This window comes from Magnolia sinica, chromosome 9 (assembly GCF_029962835.1).
Source record: "Magnolia sinica isolate HGM2019 chromosome 9, MsV1, whole genome shotgun sequence".
NCBI lineage: Eukaryota > Viridiplantae > Streptophyta > Magnoliopsida > Magnoliales > Magnoliaceae > Magnolia > Magnolia sinica.
Genome location: NC_080581.1, coordinates 1703229 through 1722921, shown reverse-complemented (window position 1 = coordinate 1722921; position 19693 = coordinate 1703229). Strand labels below are relative to the sequence as shown.

At 39.0% G+C, this 19693-nt stretch overlaps 1 protein-coding gene across 3 annotated transcripts in view; it reads left to right on the top strand.

Moving 5' to 3' along the window:
- LOC131256610 (uncharacterized) overlaps positions 1 to 19693 on the top strand; it is a 29216-nt gene that overhangs the window by 8579 nt on the left and 944 nt on the right. Inside the window, exons 5-21 of one of the 3 annotated variants that reach the window (XM_058257534.1) lie at positions 1390 to 1536; positions 1662 to 1810; positions 1901 to 2031; positions 2177 to 2299; positions 2454 to 2527; positions 4040 to 4624; positions 4882 to 4993; positions 5200 to 5337; positions 6473 to 6802; positions 8489 to 8759; positions 9692 to 11397; positions 11498 to 11900; positions 12007 to 12938; positions 13068 to 13133; positions 13210 to 13335; positions 16785 to 17029; positions 17118 to 18751. In XM_058257534.1, coding sequence (XP_058113517.1) covers positions 1390 to 1536; positions 1662 to 1810; positions 1901 to 2031; positions 2177 to 2299; positions 2454 to 2527; positions 4040 to 4624; positions 4882 to 4993; positions 5200 to 5337; positions 6473 to 6802; positions 8489 to 8759; positions 9692 to 11397; positions 11498 to 11900; positions 12007 to 12938; positions 13068 to 13133; positions 13210 to 13335; positions 16785 to 17029; positions 17118 to 18751 — 7172 coding nt within the window. Of the gene's footprint in view, positions 1 to 1389; positions 1537 to 1661; positions 1811 to 1900; positions 2032 to 2176; positions 2300 to 2440; positions 2528 to 4039; positions 4625 to 4881; positions 4994 to 5199; positions 5338 to 6472; positions 6803 to 8488; positions 8760 to 9691; positions 11398 to 11497; positions 11901 to 12006; positions 12939 to 13067; positions 13134 to 13209; positions 13336 to 16784; positions 17030 to 17117; positions 18752 to 19693 lie in introns of those variants that run through there. The other 2 variants (XM_058257535.1, XM_058257536.1) reach the window with 2 other exon arrangements.

Here is a 19693-nt window from a genome sequence, read left to right as displayed (position 1 = left end):
ATATCATTTTGAATTGTTATTAATATGAATGTCAACTAATTCAGATTGTGAAGCTGTGAATGGCTCATTAAATCAGTTACAGTTCATCTAACTGTTTGATTATAACAAAAGCATGTTGGTGGCAACTGTCCTTCCATGGCCCTCATTTACGTGCCTTTTGGGGCCTCAATGTCATAGTTGAGATGGGGCTCACTGTGCTAGCACATGGCAGCTGATCCTAAATCTTTTCCAATTGATCATTTAATGTCAATCACCAAATTGCTGGAGAAGGGCTAGGACGACGACGACGATGATGAATTGATGATTAGTATACGAGAATGAGGCATGTAACTGATGGGCATGTTTTCTTTATTTCTCTTTCGTGATTATATTTTACTTGAATACTTAATTACAGAACTAATAAAAAGTACACCCAAACTCTCTACACTGTTAATTTACTTAAATTGCCCCTAACCACACCACTAAATTTAAAGCCTAAAAGTACCTCAAATAATTGAATTTTTTGGAAATAGTTTAGAGAGTAGGTCTTCTTGTGTAAGTATTTGAGTACTAAATACGATTGGATGCCCGTTTGTATCCTTTGACCTCTTTAATCATCACTGTGTCATTCTCCCTTGGCTGGAGAACAACAAACTCCTGTGGGCTTGTATCAGCACTTCTCAAGGGGTTCAGTCCAAAATAATCACATAGTTGCGAATTGCAGGTAACAATCTGTGGCTGCCAAACCTGCTTTGATTTCAAACCGATGCAATGGAAATTTATTCCTTCCGAGAGTTTCATAGCGTAAAAACACAAGAAATTGAAATTTATTCAATATCAAGATCTATATTCTATATTATTGATCTATTATTAAAATGCCCATCTGATGGAAGCAAGCCTTTTGATTATTATAAATTATAACCTGAAGCTATGTATAGTGAGTCTAGTGACTTGTATCTAATTCCAATTTGATATGTTTCCATATTTTCAACGTTCACATATTAAAGCAGCAGGGTTGAAACTTTTGTTTCATTAATAGAGAAGAGATAGCATGTTTATACTTTTAGGCCAGTGTCATTGTAGTGCTGCTTACCAACTGGCTGTCACAGTAATTGATATTGTTAGGGAAACATGAGAGTGATGCTAATAGGTCTAGGATGACTGAAAAGCATGTTGTGCTGTATTCGAAGAACACTGTGAGGGTCATGATGAGTGGGTTGACTTGCTCGTTTTCTCTGATTGTTTGCCATAAATGCAGGTTAGTTTGCTTTTCTATTTCGTGTATACTTTTTAATTAATGTTGCTGATCTTTTTCAAAATAATTTCTTTGACATTAGGGTACTGGTTTTGTTGTTGATGATGATGATTTAAAACCTTGGTATGTATTTATATTTTAATTACCATCTTTAGGAGAGCAGTAGACTTGGAACCCTTGCAGCCATTGTTGAAGAAATGCATCAGCCTTTTGGAGACTGAAATTTTGCCATCAACGTCTGAGACGTCAAGGTCAAGGGTGCAGCTTGAACGGTTGACTGTATGGCTTGGAATCAAATCATTGTACATAAATGCCGACCTTCAAACTTGACTTTTGCTTAGTATTATTTTTTGGCTTTATGCTTTTTCTTCATATCTATTTGCATTGACATGTGACTTTGCTGGGATATGGATCTGTAATTTTATAGGCTTGGGTTCCTAGAGCCTCTGGCATTTGAAGAAGGAATATTGGAACGACATCCCATTTTTCTTACTATTGTACTCAACCACGTCAGTGATGATACGCTTGAATTCACCTATGCCATTAATTGCTTGAGGCTACTCTTTGAAATGCTTGGTGGGTTCCTATTTGTGCTCTTTTACTTGATACCAATGTTATTGTTCTCAAAGGTTAGTTTATCTGTTTCATTTTGGCATTTTCTCATAGGATGCAAGCTCTGGCTAAGGACTACATTTTCACCTAGTGTGATGCGCAACACACTATTGGGTCAGTGTTTCCATACTAGAAACGAGAAAAGCCATAAAGAAATTTTTGATATTTTCCAGCCATTTTTACAGGCATGTCCATCAAACATTTTAGCGCTGATATTTACTTCCCTTTCAACATTCTGTTACCTTTCTGTTACCTTTCTGTTAGTCCTATATCTCCATCTTGCGTTTAGTTTTCTTGAATTACTTATGTATCTTCAATTTGTCCATCTAGTCTCTTGAAGCTTTGCAGGATGGAGAACATGAAAAGCAGCGCAGGCATTTTCTCTACTTTCTCCTCCATCAAGTATCTCAGAGTAGCAATTTCAGTATACTAATGAGGAAAAAAGCTTGCAAGGTTAGCTCATTTCTACTTAAAATGTCGAATAACCAGATAGATCACTTGGTAGTTGAACCCCTTTCGAACTCATTTTATTAGATTCATTCATGTTTTTCCCCCTTCTATTTGTGACTTATCTCTCTTGCACTTTATTGCAAGATTGTATTTTCAGATAGCTCTTTTGATCATACACCGCGGTTATACGATGGACCCCCCATGCCCGCCTTTTGAGTGTGCACATATGTGGTATGCAAGTTTGAGCCATTTCTGCTTAACATAAATGCATGTGTAAACAGGATAACAAATCAACTGTCTGTTTACTCTCTCTGTTATTTTCAGAATTCTTCACCTTCTAACTAATCTGATGGAATTACCTGGTTAAAATAACAACTGCTTGAGTTTCTTCACCATAAAAAGAGCCAAGGATGATTTGCAAATAATCTTCTGAAACTGTGATTACAGAATTCTGGAGTCATAAATTATTATTATTATTATTATTTTTTTAATTTTATTTTTTGAAAGAAAACGGATTGTATATTAAAAGAAGAAACAAAATACAAAAGAGGAGTCTGCTGAGAAAGCAAACACGGCTAACCTCCTAGAAAGCGAAAATCATAATCCTTTAAGGATGCTACATTAACAGCCCATTCTGTAAGAAGACACTTTGCCTTAGATGCAACTGTCTCTGCAGAATTCAAAATATCCCTGAAACATCTCCCATTTCTTTCTTCCCACACAGCCCACCAGATTGCCAGAATAGCCATTCTCCAGATTCTTGTTCTAATCTTATCAAAGCAGACCCCATGCCAGGCTGAGAAAAGGGTATCTACCGAACCAGCTATACACCAACTGTTGTTGAAGCAGGAAAAAAAATTCAGACCATATCTTACCAATGAATGGACAAAGAACGAGAAGATGATGAACCATCTCTTCATTCTTCATACAACATAGTCAGATATTGACTGAAAGCATCCCCTTTTTTCTCAAGTTATCAATAGTCAGGACTTTCTTTTTACCTACCAACCAGCCAAAAGAGGAAATCTTTGGGGGGACCAAATATTTCCAAATGTAGTTTAACTTATGATCTTCCTTTACAACTGACTTATTATGGAGCAGATTGTATAGCGATTTGACTGAAAATTTACTGGACTTATCCAGTCTCCAAGTAAGGTTGTCAACACATAAGGGATTTGGCATTGATCTCTGAATGCAAAGAAGCAGCTCCACATATTCACGAATCTCCCAATCTTGGAGATGTCTTCTACACTCCACATTCCAGACTAACTTTCCAGCAGTGGCCTCATAGCAATCAGCAACTACAGTTCAGCTCCACATATTCATTAATCTCCCAATCTTAGAGTCATAATTTTTTGCAAATGAACACATTCCACTGATTGAAGGGATAGGATTATTTCCCTGTAAAAGAACCGTTTTATAATGCATGTCCAAATATTATGGTTCATATATATCGTGGGACCATTTTCTACTGCATATAAATAATACCTAGGGCCTGTTTGGTAGACGCCTGAAGATGGGTTCATTGCATCATCATCATCCTGAAGATGGTTCTTCTCGTTTTAGTTAATCATATTTAAGTATTAGAGATCATGATATAATTATATATTAGAGATCATGATCTCTAATACATAATTACGATTAACAAGAATGAGATGAAGTTATTTTCATGTGTCTACCAAACAGTCCATTACATGCTTGCAATGCAAAGATGTATAACTTTATGATGAATTGGTTGTACAGGGGTCCTCCTTTGGTTTGTTCTTTGAAGGATTCATCTCTTCACAGCTCTCTGCGTCAACCAGCATTCGATCTCATTCACACTATTATAGTGTCTGATGCTTCTTCTTTGGTAACTTTGAAATTGAAATACCATGTACCTCTGAGTATCGATACGAGCATCTCTGCTGATTTTAATGATGAAGAAGATGAGCTTCCTTTATCCCATGATGTTGAAGAGAAGGAAAGCAGTTGTTGGAATGAGTTTAGTGTCCAGAGCAAACTTACCTCAAGGGAATGCAAGGAATGGATGTGTATTCCCATGTTATGGTTCGATGTTTTGATTGGACTGGATCCCTCTACCCTTCCCATATCATTTTCCAAGGTGGTTTTTTGGGCTCTATCTCGTTTTTCTACAGTGGAGCCTGAATCCAGTACAGAAATGACACTTTCAGTTAGAGATTGGGTGTCAGCCTATGCCGGAAAAATCTCAGCTTCATTTGGGTGGGAGACTCCAAATGGTTCGGATGATGGCGGAGGTGGGAAGGAGTCAAGAAACTCAGTTAAAGCATCAACACTGTGTATCCCTTTAATAAGAACATTCAAGAGGTTTGCAGCGTTCCCTCTGAATTTTTCTGTGTATCATGCATTTGTTTAAATGATTGTGATTCATGACGTGCTCCATTGCATTTTGAAGTTGAGCTTCATTGCATTTCATTATCTTCTCTATATTGCTGACAAAACTTGAGTGTTGTATCATCCACCATTCCTATATATTCATTTCCTTTTGTTTGTTCATCTGATGGCAGCTGCATTGTCCTTCACACTGCAAGACTTACATAAAAGTTGTTTTGAGCTTCTTTCAGGTGTGCTGCACACTTTGTTGTCCAAGTGGAGCAAGGTGATCTTCGTAAGCAGTGGACATGGGAACCAAGGATGGCTGAGAGCTTGATCCTTTTGCTTGTTGATCCAAATGATGTGCGTATATTAGTTTTCTTGTAAAAATCTAGAGCATGTCTTGGGTCCATTTGAATGGTTTCAAAACCATTCCTTCTTACCAGATGCCAATTTTGACTTGCAACTTATCTTTTAATTGTGATGAACATCCATTCTTTGTTTGTGAATGAGGGGGCGAAGGAGAAGTCTGCTTTATGCAATTAATGAAATCCTTCTGCTTGGTGCAGAATGTCAGGCAAGTTGGTAGGGTTATTTTGGAACATGTTTCGAAGACAAGAGGGCTTTCTTCTGGGCTGCAATTTCTTTGCTCCAGTGCTTCTTCTCTGTCTGCCGTTTATTTGGGTTTGAGACATGCAATGAAACTGGTACGGACTCCTTACAACTGGTACAATCTCAGTCATCAGTAAAAGTCTAACAATTATTTGTGAGATAGAAAGTAATATCTTTTGGATTTATTTAGAATTATTCTAGTTGACCATTTATCAACATGTTCCATGTTTCATGCAGATATCCATGTGCTGTTTGATTACACATTTACTGCTGCATATAATTTAGTTGACCTATTCATTCAAGTTCAATGAAGTTGATGTGCTAAGTTTCCTAGATTCTGCAGAATAAGTCAAGCATTAAAAATTTAGCATCGGGGTGCTTATTGCGCATCCAAAAACTCATGTGCATCCTCTGATATGAATTTTAAGATAGTTTGTATTTGGATGATACGATGAACATATTGGACAATGAGCATATGCTTTTTATCCCTGTCCAAAGGTCCAAAAAACAATGCATATGATATTTATCAGATTTGATGGTGCTTAAAATCATTGGAAATTGGTCTCTTTCTTTCTTTCATTCCTCTTCTTCTTCCTCTTTCAGAATTATGTAATACAATTCATATTAGTAGTCTTCAGTTTTGTATGACAAAATCCGCTTCGTCGTAATTTGTAAACGGTTCCTTTTATTGAATGGGCATGAATGCTTATGGGAACATTGTTTTCCCATTCCCAATAGACCATAATTGTCAAAAGGGCATTTAACATTCTTAGAATCGCATCTTTGTGTGGACTTTTCAAGAAATTTGAATTGTTTCTCATTTTCATTTCTGAAATCTTGCCAGATTATTTGTTCGTCATTTGGTGCATTTTAAAGAAATGTAAGGCATCTTTCCAATTGAGAAGGTCCTTACACCTTTCTTTTGGATTATTAATGTTTTTGAAATATAATCAGATGGAAATAGGTGCTTATGTGCTTACGTAAAAGCTTTCAGCATTTGCTCTGCTTATGAAAATTTCAGATGGAAAGTAACACATTGGAAACTTCCAACATTTTTATTGCTGCAATAATCATAAATTTTGCTCGGAGCAAAGCTTTCTTCATTTCTATTGGTTTTATCATGTTGATCAACTTTCTAATCTATTGATATCTATTTCATCCAGAATCCTAATGCATTAGTTTTCATTTCATAATCTCATTATTGCTATTGTTATATTTCATTTTTTCCAGGTCCTTTTGGATTCTGTTTTATCAAATTTTCATAATTTGCACCATTTATTCTTCGTCATTCGCAAGCTTCTCAAGGAAGTAGTTTCCTCTCCCCAAAAGCTACCTAATAATTCAATCAATGACTCAAATAGTTCAAAGTTTCTATCTGGAGGGGGCTTTCTTCACCAACCATCCTTTGATAGTCCCATCTCTACTCCTGGATCCTTGTCAAATGCGGTGGACCTAAAGTCATGGGATAAGTTCTGTTGCTTGCTATCCGGAATTCTATGGCCTTCTATATTGAAATGCTTGGTAGAAGGGAAGGCATTTATCGAGAGTAAAACCTCCCAGGTAAGATTCCTCATATCAATGTGTGTGTGTGTGTGTGTGATCATATTTATTTATAACTAAAGTTACGTATTTATTTATAGGGTTTTACTTGATGACCTTTAAGAAAAAGGTTTTGCTAATGTCCCCACCTTCATGTGACATTAGGAACATCTCCAATGCTTTTAAGTGACACGTGGAGTGTCTAATCATTTATTCGGGTTGTTCATTCATTCATGCAATTGGGAGCAACCCATGGTAAGAAAATCACGCCGATCGGATGATCCTAAACATACAATCAATAGTGTGGAAAATGGATGTCAAGATTGAACGGAGGAACAAAATAAGTCCAAACATCATCTTGAATCTACTTGATAAATCCAACTTTGTATTGCTTGTGATTCCAAAGTAGCGCTTTGGTTTTATGATTCTGACCGTGTGAACTATTGCTCTTAAAAAATGGATGGCTGTAACAAATTGATCCCATTTGAAGGGTTATGCTAATTTGATCAGTGTGATTTTTTCACCATGGCTTGCCCCCAATTGTATAAATGATGAACGGCTTGGATCCATGATTGGAGTCACTGGACACACCATGTATCACTTAAAAGCATTGGCGACGTTGCTTACCTCCCCATGAAGGTAGGGATGCTAGCAAAACCCTTATTTATAACTGCAAATGTATCTTGTGGTACCCATTGTGAGCAAAGCTTATGTTTCACATGATAGAGCCATGGTCTTTTCATTCAACTAATTAGATTTTGAATTTAATGAAATTTTGAATAATACGTTTTTAATGCAGGGGCATTTTCACACCGGGCTCGAGTGGGGTAGCCTGGGGGATGCGGGGACACACTCGGGGCGGGTGACCCATATGATTTGGGGCCCATGAGGGAGGTCTCGTATTCTAGACTCCTCACTGGGGGTGATTAATGCAAGGGCATTTCACACCGGGCTCGAGTGGCGTAGCCCGTGGGATGCGGGGACACACTTGGGGTGGGTGGCCCATGTGATTTGGGGCTCACGAGCCTACGAGGGGGGTTCGGTCGAGGTCCTAACTTATGAGATGTGGGGCCTGGGTTATGAAATAAAGGGATTAATTTGCCATACTCTAACAGTTTGAGCTTTTAGAGCAAGTGTTAATTGTCCTCATCAGTTTTTTATTTATTTAGAATGGCAATGCAATGGCAATAAAAAAATAAGGAAAAAAAGAAAGAAAGAAAGAAAAAGAAATGCTGAAGTGATTCACATGAGGAGAGATTGAGGAGAGCCATAAGTGATTCTTGCCACACAAGCCAATGCGAGTATGTGACACGTGCAGGATCGGGGCCACTCATCTGGTTGGAGGTAGTGTAGTGTGTGCACAACCTAAAAATGGGAAGGTTGGTGGGTCAAATATTTAGGTTGAATATAGACCATTGGACATCTCTTTTCCAACCATCCATTTTTGTTTGTTTCATACTCTTGTGGCCCAGATAATGGTTGGACTGGCCTGATTTTTGGGCATGAGCATGTTAAGGTGGCCCCTACTGGATGAAGGGTCCCGATCTTACCCATATCTGCCCATTTCCAAGTCTGTTGTAAATCATAGCTTAAATGTCCTTGAGTGATCACTCTAGCTGTTCTCTAAGTTTTCTTTTTTCCTTTTCCTCTGTCAATGCCTAGCAGTCTTCTTTCATTATGTCTTGAATATTTGAGTTGTTGTTTCAGATGACATGTGTCCGTGTACTGGAGATGCTCCCTGTCATATTTGAGAGGCTCAGCTCATCTATGTTTAAGCTGTTTGGGAATTCTGAAATCTTGGCGTGCGGTGTTTATGACTTCAAATGGCTTCGTGATTTGATGGATTGGGGAAAATCATCGCTCGTGGTTTTGAGCAGACATTGGAAGCAGTGTGTGCTGTCTTTGCTAAGTTTACTTAAGGATGCGTGTTATGATTCAGCCTTCACGATAGGAGCCATTGAAAGGCTTATTTCATGTGGTGAGTTTTTTTGCCTCTTCTACATCTTCTTACCATCACACCATGGCTCCTCTCCTCCCCTCCTGCTCCCCCTGTACACACACACACACGCAAACACACGCCGAGGAAAGGAGGGATGGAGAGGATGGCTAACGTCCAAAAAATTCCCGACTTACACATGGCACAAGCAAAAGCAATCATTAATCCACCATTATTCACATCATTATGGGCAAGTCGGGGTGCAAAAATCTTGTGGATAGATTCAAACCATCTGATTCAATAGTATGAAAATATATGGTCAAGATCAAGTGGAGAAAGAAAATAGGTCCAATCATCAACTTGAAACATCCATTCAGTAGACCCACATGGATTGTTTATGATTCCAAAGAAGCACTTTGCTTTGACGGTGCTAACCATCCAATCTGTTGCTCATCAACAACCAATGGTTGTAACAAAATTGCCGACATTGAAAAGGTGAGAATCATCCAGTGTGATTTTTTGCACCATGGCTTACCATGGCTTGCCCCTAGTGGTATCTGGTATGAAAGAATGGATTATCTGGATTGATGAAGGCTGTCCCACATGTCCATTAGAAGCTTTGGGGATTTGGAATATAAACAGGAGGATAATGATAACTCGCTAATCAGTTTGCTATTTTTCTCTTTAAATAATTCTTTTTTTCCTTGAAAAAAGGAAAGAAAAATTGTGTTTTCTTCATCTTTTTTTCCTTCTCAACAAAGTTGCCTTTTCCTTTTGAAAAAGGAAGAAAGAAAAAGAAATGAAAAGAGAATGAAGAGGGGCAGAGATCACAATTAACATGACAATGAAGAGGAATGCGGACTGGTGCATTGTGCTGGGCTCTCTCTCTCTCTCTCTCTCTCTACACCCACCCACACACACACACACTCATATATGCAATACCACCTGATGGATGATTTCCTCTTTTATTTCAGACACCGTTGCAATGGATGACCTGAAGGATCAAGTATCTCGCCTTTCTGTTTCATTATCAATTGAAACCGCCGATTTTGTTGAAAAGAAAACCTTAAAGCCAAAAGCTTCAGTTTTTGAAGGCTTGTCATTTGAGAGAAAAGATGCAGTTACAGCCCCTTCTTCCTATGATAACAAAGATGTGCACGTTCAGGACAAAGTAGTGAAGTCGAAATCCAGGATTGAAAATAAGGTGATCGTCCTTTCAGATGATGAGGCAGAAAATTTGGTTTGCCCCGATGTGGTCATTTTATCCTGCAGCAGATCAACTCAGGATACATCGGGTGTCAAGAAGTCAGCGGCAATTGGCATGTTACCAAATGCCGATCAGGGGAAGCCTAAGCCTATGCGAGTTACCTCTTCAAAGAATTTACTAGATGCGTTTCAGTTCACAGAAGTTGCTGGGCATGCTGGACTCCCTTCCCGGAAGCAGGACCCTGATGCACCCAAAAACAAACTGCCTTCCAAACTACCATCTTTTGGTCGAACACCTGCCTCACTTGTGCATTCAAGAGGCATAGACTATAAGAAGCAAGAAAATGACATGTCTCTGTTCCAAGATATTGCTGATTCTGCTCACAAGAACACTTATGATCGACCTGTTCATAACAAAAGTTTAGATCAGTCAGGTTCTATAAGGACTCATGTTACTAATGTGGATCCAGAGGAAAAGGATATTGTTAAGAAAGAATTAATACATTATGGTGAGGGTGATCCTTGGGAGCGTGCACTCAAAGCTGCAGGAAGTTCAAAGTTATTACTAGCAAAGTCTGTTGTCGCTGTTCCTAAACTACAACCGATAAATGATCCTTGGGAGCGTGCGCTCAAAGCTTCAGGGAGTTCGAAGGCATTACTAGCAAAGTCTGGTGTCACTGTTCCTAAACTACAAACGGTTGATGAAAAGAAACAAGAAAGGAAAGCATGTGATGTGAGTGACACTTTCCCACCCAGAAATAATACTGATTCTGTCTTTGAGGATGTTTCTAACCAAACTGTCCATCCCAAAAGCTCTGGTCAGGCATGTACTGTAGGGAGTTCTAGGACTGATGAGGATCTAGAAACAAGGGATACTGTCATAAAAGAGTTAATATGTGATACTGAAAATGATCCTTGGGAGCGTGCACTCAAACTTGCAGCACGACCACAGTCAACAAAGCCAGGTGTCTCTGTTGCTAAACGACAGGTCATTCAACTCACAATGCCTATGGGAAACAAATCCGGCCGTTTTCAAAGGATGGATGCTGCTGTCAAAAGATTTAAACCTCCAAGGTTGGATGACTGGTATCGGCCCATTTTGGAAATAGATTACTTTTCTGCGGTGGGGTTGTCTTCTGCAAACGAAGATGAGAATGCGACTATAACCAATTTTAAAGAGGTGCCCTTGTGTTTCCTATCACCTGACCATTATATGGAAATTTTTCGGCCATTGATATTGGAAGAATTTAAAGCTCAGTTACAAAATTCGTATGTAGAGGCATCTTCAACAGAAATGTGCTGTGGCAGACTCTGCATACTGTCAGTGGAAAGGATTGATGATTTTCATCTTATTCGCTGCATTCCTGATGATGGTGAATCTGCTTCATCTAGAGGCTGTTCAGAAAATGACCTGGTTTTGCTCACCAAAACGCCTCCGCAAAGTTCCGCCCAAAATATTCATGTGATCGGAAAGGTATTATTTTTCTTTTTCTGACGTTTTTTTTTGGGTAATCTAATCTAATATTAGTTGAGTGGTGTGGTCATTCCTGAGTCATGGTCCCACTATATTTCAGGTGGAGAGGCGTGAGAAAGACAATAGAAGTAGGTCGAATATTTTAGTAATCAGGTTTTATCTTCAAAATAGTTCATTGCGTTTAAATAAAGCAAAAAGGCTCCTTGTTGAACGGAGCAAATGGTATGTAAGTCGCATTATGAGCCTTACTCCTCAACTTCGAGAATTCCAGGCACTCTCATCAGTAAAGGATATTCCTATGCTCCCGGTTATCTTGAATCCTGTTGATCAATATGTCAGTTGTTCTGAATTGAAAACAATTGAATTGGGTAAGCTCTCACTGCCAATGCAGCAAGTGTTAAAGTCATCATTTAATGACCGTCAGCTCCAAGCTATCAGTGTGGCTATTGGAACTCATGATTCAAAGAAAGCTTTTGAGCTATCCCTCGTCCAGGGTCCTCCAGGTTTGTGGCACAGTGGCACTTACTATAGTTATTTCCATATCTTTATAGAGAAGAAAAATTCAGTAGCTAAACTGTATAAAATATTTTCATTTGCACCCATTTGTAGGTACCGGGAAGACCAAGACAATTGTTGCTATTGTGAGTGGATTGCTGGCTTTAGGTGCATCGAAAAAGAACGATTCCTCAAAAACATTTACTAGCAGTTCAAGGCCAGTAAGTACGACAGGCATAAATCCCAGAACCCAGATTAGCCAGTCTGTCGCAATAGCAAGAGCTTGGCAGGATGCAGCTTTTGCTAAACAGTTGGCTAAGGAAGGGGAAAAAAGTTCCGGATCAATTGAAAGTTCTTCAAGAGGAAGGGTGCTCCTTTGTGCTCAATCAAATGCTGCAGTGGATGAACTGGTGTCAAGAATATCTACTGATGGTCTTTATGGCAATGATGGAAAGATGTACAAACCTTACCTAGTGAGGGTTGGAAATGCAAAAACCGTTCATCCTAGTTCGCTGCCTTTCTTCATTGATACTCTGGTTGAGCAACGTTTGGCAGAAGAAAAGATGAATGGAAGTGATGCAAAAAATGATACGGACAGTGATTCTTCCATGGCACTCCGTTCTAAATTAGAAAAATTAGTTGATAGCATTCGGTTCTATGAGTCTAAACGTGCTAACTTAAGAGATGGCAATGTGGATGCGAAAAGCCTTTCAGAAGATGGGGACCTTAAAGAGGATGCCAAGCAGGAAATGTCAGATGAAGTAATTGGGGTGAAGCTCAAAGTTCTGTATGCACAAAAGAAAGCTATTTGTGTGGATCTAGCGGCTGCTCAGTCCCGAGAAAGGAGATCTTCCGAAGAAGTCAAAGCACTAAAGCACAAATTACGCAAAGCAATCTTAAGGGAAGCCGAAATAGTGATGACTACTCTCAGTGGCTGTGGTGGTGATCTTTATGGAGTTTGCTCAGAACCCATCTCTGGTTACAGATTTGGAAACCCATCTGAAGATTCTCTGTTTGATGCTGTTGTTATTGATGAAGCAGCTCAAGTATATTTCTTCATTCTATCCTACATGTTGATCTGTTAGCTGTTTATTTATTTATTTTTAACACTGAACCAGATTTTGGTTTTATGAACCCTACTCTGCTGATTTTGCTTTCTTTTTTTACAAATTTAGGCTCTTGAACCGGCGACTCTGATTCCTTTACAGCTTCTAAAATCAAATGGAACCAAATGTATTATGGTAATTGCTTCATGGATTTGGAAAATACCTGATTAATGATCAATGGTTGAGCCTAATTTGAAATCTCTTCTTGAAGGTTGGTGATCCAAAGCAGCTTCCTGCGACAGTTCTTTCTAATGTTGCCAGTAAATTTCTTTACGAGTGCAGCATGTTTGAGCGTTTACAAAGAGCTGGTCACCCTGTAATAATGCTTACTGAACAGGTAAAAACAACATTGTAAAGTGCCCTGTAAATTACTATTTGTTGCATCCAGTTACTGAATACTTTTTGGATTTGGAATTGAAGTTACTTATCAATTGTTAGTATATTTTTCGAAACAATTTCGCAAGAACATACCTATGGCAAATTTCAAAAAAAAAAAAAGAAAAAAAAAAAGAAAGAAAGAAAGAAAGGAAAAAAGAAAAAGAAAAGAAGAAGAAGAACATACCTATGGCATAACTGAGCGAGATTCTTCAAAAACTTCATGATTAGAGTAAATCAACAACACATTCCCTTTGAATTCAACTCCAGATTTGCCAATGTTTTGAACTCTAGACTTGCTAGGCATTTAGAATTTTGGAGTGGATTGTACCAACCGAGCTGCAGAGCCAGCTTGTGTTTTGTTGAGGTGTGATTATTGGGGCCCAGGATGGTGTTGATAAGACGGAGATGAAGGAAAGACCTGCGAGGATTTGGATCAAGTTGGTGTGAAGAGTTGCAAAGGCATGTACGCGTACTGAGGATAGGTCCTTGGAATGATTGGTGAAATAGGATTCTGAAGCTGAAATCAAATAGTTGGATGAAAGGCTTTGATGATGACTGCGAGAATGATGAACACTGATGATGATGATGACATAACCAATCCTTGTATTTTGAGAACTGTCTTTGCTGTATCTTTTTTCCTGTGATTTGAGATAAAGAAGACCTGCACAATTGTGCATGATCTGTTTTCCCCTTTGTCAGTCTCGTAACTTTTGCTGAAAGAAAAGGAAAATTCAATTATTGAGATGGAATTTCATCCCAATGAAGATGCTTGAGAAAGGTAGTATTATATATGCTGAGCAAGGTATCCCAAATCGGTTACGTTTCGGCCGTAACAGCTGATATGTAACGGTAACGGCATCAACCGTTACGCGATTCGGCCCCGAAACGGGGCACCTCTGTTTTTTGGGTTCGTAATGGCCGTTACGGGACCATAACAGCCGTTACGGTACCGTAACAAACGTTACGGTCCATAACCTTAAAGAAAAATGAAAAAAAAAATGGTAAAAAAAAGAAGAAGAAAAAAAACATACCTTTTCTTCTTCTTCTTCTTCTTCTTCCTCTTCGGCCCGGGCCTCCTCCTCCTCCTCCTCTCTCTCTCTCTCTCTCTCTCTCTCTCTCTCTCTCTTCCCCTCTTCTTTCCCTCCTTTTCTTTTCGGTTTCCCTCTCCCGTTTTTTTCTTTTGAAATCGGAAGCGGTTTCACTGGTGTAGTATAGCCACTGTAGGTACGTGTCATGTTAAGATGAGCGCTGACACTCCTCGAGCTCTGAGTTGTACGAACGGTTCAAAGGAGATCAAAGTTACATGGGCTCCACAACGATGTATTTATTATATCTACACCGTTCATCTATTTTTAAATATCATTTTAGAGCATTAGCCAAAAAATGAATCGTATCCAAAGATTGTTTGGACCACACCAAAAATAGCAGCGAGATGATGATTTTCACCGTTAAAAAATTTGTAGGCCCACCATAACGTTTATTTTCCATCCAATCTGTTCAAAAGGTCAAAAAGACTTGAATGAAGAGGAAAAACAAATTTCATATTGATCTAAAAGTTTTATGATCCCAAAAAGGGTTTCAATGGTAGACGTTCAATCCCCCACTGCTTTTTGCAGTGTGGTCCACTTGATAATTAGATCTGTATTATTTTTCGTGTCAAGCCTTAACATGAGCTCGTCAAATGAATGGATGGTTTAGATATAACACATACCTCATGATCAGACCCACAGGACTTGCTTGCGTCAAATGAATGGACTAGTGCGCGTTACGCAGCATGTTGCACAATTTAATAAAATCTACACGTGCCACATGGGCCCCACCATGCTGTATGTATTTTATCCATGCCGTCCATCCATTTTGCCACATCATTTTAGGTTATAATTCAAAAAATTAGTAAGATCCAAATCTCAGGTGGACCACAGCATAGGAAACAGTGGTTATAGAATGCTCACCATTAAAAATTTCTTAGGGTCCACTGTAATGTTTATTTTCCATCTAACCTGTTAATAGGGTCACACTAACGTGGATGAAGGGAAAACACACATGTCAGCTTGATCTAAAACTTTTGTAGCCCCGATAAATTTTTAATGATAGTCGTTTAATTATTATTGTTTCTTATGGTGTGGTCCACCTGAGCTTTGGATCTGCCTCATTTTTGGGCTCATGCCCTAAAATTATTTGGCAAAATGGATGGACGGTGTGGATATAACACATTCATCACGAGTGGGGTCCAAAAAACTTTGACACTCGTGTGCTACACTTCACAATCTGAGTCCTACCTAATTCGGGCCTTTAAAAAATTGTACACGAGACATGTATTAACTTAAAATTTACCAATTAAATTATGGACTGTAATTGCTAACTCAAAATGCCAAAATCAAATTGTTTGAATAGTTTTAATTGTTAATTTGTGGACGCTTATTTTTTAAAATAGGGCCTTTTGATTTTTTTTTCATGATTCACTATCCAATAAATGTCCACCAATTCACAAGTGGGATAATGCCAATAAATTGCATGAATTTGAGGCTGATTTGGGGCATGGATTGGTCCTTCAAATTAGCCCCAAATTGGCAACGCGATCTACCTGAATTTAATTTCATTTTTTAAAAGAACTATTGGGAGAAATGATATCATATTGTTAAGTATATAAATTAGATATTTAGAAAATTAAATATATGAATTTTGTAGTCAAATTCAGGTTATCTGGTCCATAAATTCATTAGACAGTCTGATACAACTTCTCACCAAAGAGTGGACTGTTACACCACCATAAACATGTTCCAATTTATAAATGAATACATATTTGGAATGCTTAGAATATTCCGGATTTAATCCATATTTTTTCATATTTTTTTGGCCAAAAAAAATAAAATTGCGTTGTTACGGGCCGTTACGCCCCTGTATCACCGTTATGCCCCCGTATCCGTATCAGTTTCGGAGGGCACCGTTACGCCAACCAATACCGATACGGGACACCTTGATGCTGAGGCTGCATGATTGTTCTGTACCTTTTGGCTTTCAGTTTGTAGAAATGAGGTCCATTTTTCAGTGATTGATATTATGGGCTCCATTGTCAAATCTCCCAGATGGAGAAATCCCAAACCTCTCAATAGGCAGCCAGCAAAGAAATGGTCAAGGGAAAAAAACAGTGATGGTTCCCATTTAACCAATAAAAGACCGAATATTCTATAGTTAGGATCTTCCAATTGAGGGGATTGTTTTGGTGCATTGGGCATCCATGGTAAGTCCCATCATCTCAATATTTTGGATCAATGAATCATGGGCCTCACTGCAGACTGAAAACACAAATATAACTCTACAATCTCTTATCCAGAGCATTGTATAATGTACCTCTTTGTGAAAAGGCTGTTTTTTGACAAGTTTATATCCTGTTATTTTTTCCTTCAGTACCGGATGCACCCAGAGATCTGTCAATTCCCTTCACTACACTTTTATGAAAACAAATTGGTTAATGGAAATCAGATGGGTAGTAAATCAGCACCATTTCATGAGAGCGTGTACCTTGGACCTTATGTTTTCTTTGACGTCATTGATGGCGTAGAACAACATGGGAAGAATTCTGGTGGACTGTCCCTCTATAATGAGTCAGAGGCCAATGCTGCTGTCGAAGTACTCAGGTTTTTCAAGAAAAGGTATCACCTTTGTCCATCTGTAGGAGTGTCGGCTGATGCTACTGTGTTCTTTGCCTTTGCTCATTCTAATATGAACTTTTTGAAACAGGTACCCATCAGAATTTTTTGGCGGAAGAATAGGCATTATAACTCCCTACAAGAGTCAACTTTCTTTGTTGCGTTCAAGGTTTAATAATGCTTTTGGGCCTGGTGCTACTGCGGATATGGAATTCAACACTGTTGACGGATTTCAAGGACGGGAGGTTGATATACTTATACTTTCTACAGTGAGGGCTTCGGATCAGAGTGTTAAAGCTCCTGGGATCAACTCAAGAGTCATTGGCTTTGTTGCGGATGTAAGACGGATGAATGTTGCTTTGACACGGGCCAAGCTCTCATTGTGGATTGTTGGTAATTCAAGGACATTGGAGACAAATATCAACTGGGCTGCACTTCTCAACAATGCTAAAGAAAGAGATCTGGTCATATCAATGGAAAGGCCATATGAGTCCATTCTTAGGAAGCAATCATCCTCGTCCATGAGAAAACTCAGCCCGACCAGTTTGGATTCTCATTCAAGACATCTGAAGCATGCCAAAAAGGTTGAAAATAAAGGTAGACAGAGTATTAAAGAAACTGGGATCAATGCTGAATATGCTCATGAAGGGAGTACTAAAAAGTTAGACCGCAGAGGTGAAAAGCGGAAAGGGAGGCATATATCTGATTGTGATTCAAGAACTGTTAGAAAGCATAGAACGTCAGCAGACGGTGACAGTCCATCTGCAGTATTTCCTCCGCAGGACTGTGGACCTCCAAAGGATGTGAAATCAACCACGGCAGGAAGGCGCGAAGATAAAGTTGAAAAGATTGAAGAACAGCAAGGTAACTTTGCTAGTGTTGTCTGTACAGGTAAGAGGAAAGATACAAGTGAAAAATCGAGTGAGGGTATACGTGCTGATGTACAACCGGAGAAGGATGCTAGTATTAAAACTCCCAGATGGGAAGCATCAAAGACAAGATTGACATCATCTGGGCATGGTACGTCTGGTGATTTGAGTTGGAGAAACTCAAAGCTTTCACCGCCATCTAGTGAAGGTGGTCACCAAGAGAAAGGTGAAAATATTGAAGAACAGCAAGATAACTTAGCTCGGGTTGTGCGTAGAGGTAAGGAGAAAGATACGAGCAAAAAAGTGAGAAGTCAGGGTGTATGCTCTGATCTACAATCGGAGAAGGATGCTAGTGTTAGATCTTCCAAACATGAAGGTGATGGCAAAAAGGTTGGAGAACAGCAAGCTAACTTAGCTCATGTTGTGCATACGGGTAAGGAGAAAGATACAAGTGAAAATCTGAGCAAATGCTTATGCCCTGATGTACAACTGGAGAAGGAAGCTAGTGTTAGAACTTCTAGACGGGCTGCATCGAAGAGAAAGTCAACATCTTCTGAGCGTGGTGTATCTGGTGATTCGAGTCAGAGTAACTTGAAGCTTTCACTGCCCTCTGCTGAAAGTAGTCATCAAGAGAAAGAGGTGAATGGTGGTGGTAAGGCTTCTACTCAAGCTGGTTCACCTAAAGATTTGATTGCGTTGAGGAAAAAACAACGTGAAGCCGTCGAGGCTCTTCTATCTTCTGCCCTTTTAACTTCAAAGAAGCCTGAATCTTTATCAAAGCCCGCTCCTGCCAAAAGGCCTCTTTCACCCAGTGCAGCTTCAAGAGATGTCATTAAGCCACCCAAGCCCAGCAAAGGTAAACTTCTTTTCTGACCTGGTTTCAGAAGGTGTGAAAGAACATATTCTTTTGGCTGTATCGACCTCACACTTGTAGAAAGCTTATGCTGTTTGGGGCACATGCTTCTATTGATAATGAATAAATCCGCAAAGCTAATAGATCTTGGGTGGCTTTAGATTACGGGCAACTGGCCTTCAGCTTGCACTCAGTTTTTAGTGATAAAGACCTTAGATTTAGAGCTATTAGGAATTACCATTCTCTGCCTGATGATCATTATATCATAAGCATACACATGAAACATATGAAGTGTACTAATGGAATACACACCCCCACTATACCCACGGTGTGCATGTACCTCAGTCTAAACTGTCCAAATCTTGGGCCTGACCAAAAAACCACACTGACTGGACTACCCAACCATGCGATCTATGGTCATTTGGTTGCTGAATTTGTACTGTTGACCTTTTTCCTTTAGCTGTCCATTTAACAGCCACAGAGCAGACGGGGCTGTCCATCCATTGTGATTTTGTGGTTTAGGGCCCATATGTGGATGGTTTGGATTGGCACACATGCATGCCATATGTACAGAGGGGTTCCTGATATATATATATATATCTTGCGCATTTAACTATCCTCTCTTTTTGCAGTATGAATGCTTTATAGTGAGTTTTCTGAAAAAAGTTTTAAAGTGCAGTGTTGATGGTAATTGCTTATGGTTAAGAGTAAAGGAAGATCATAAAAACGAAATGATGGCTATATATATGTGCTTTTAATCATTCTTTTTCTTTATATTTTTTTCCTTTCTTTTCTTTCTTTTTGTTGTTTTTTGTTTTTGTTTTTTCGAATTCAAGCTTCTAATGCTCACGAAACATTATCATTTCAAAAAAGAAAAAAAGAAAAAAAAGTTCATGATACATTGCACTCTTCCTCCTATGTGTGGTTGAATGCTGGTTCATTTAC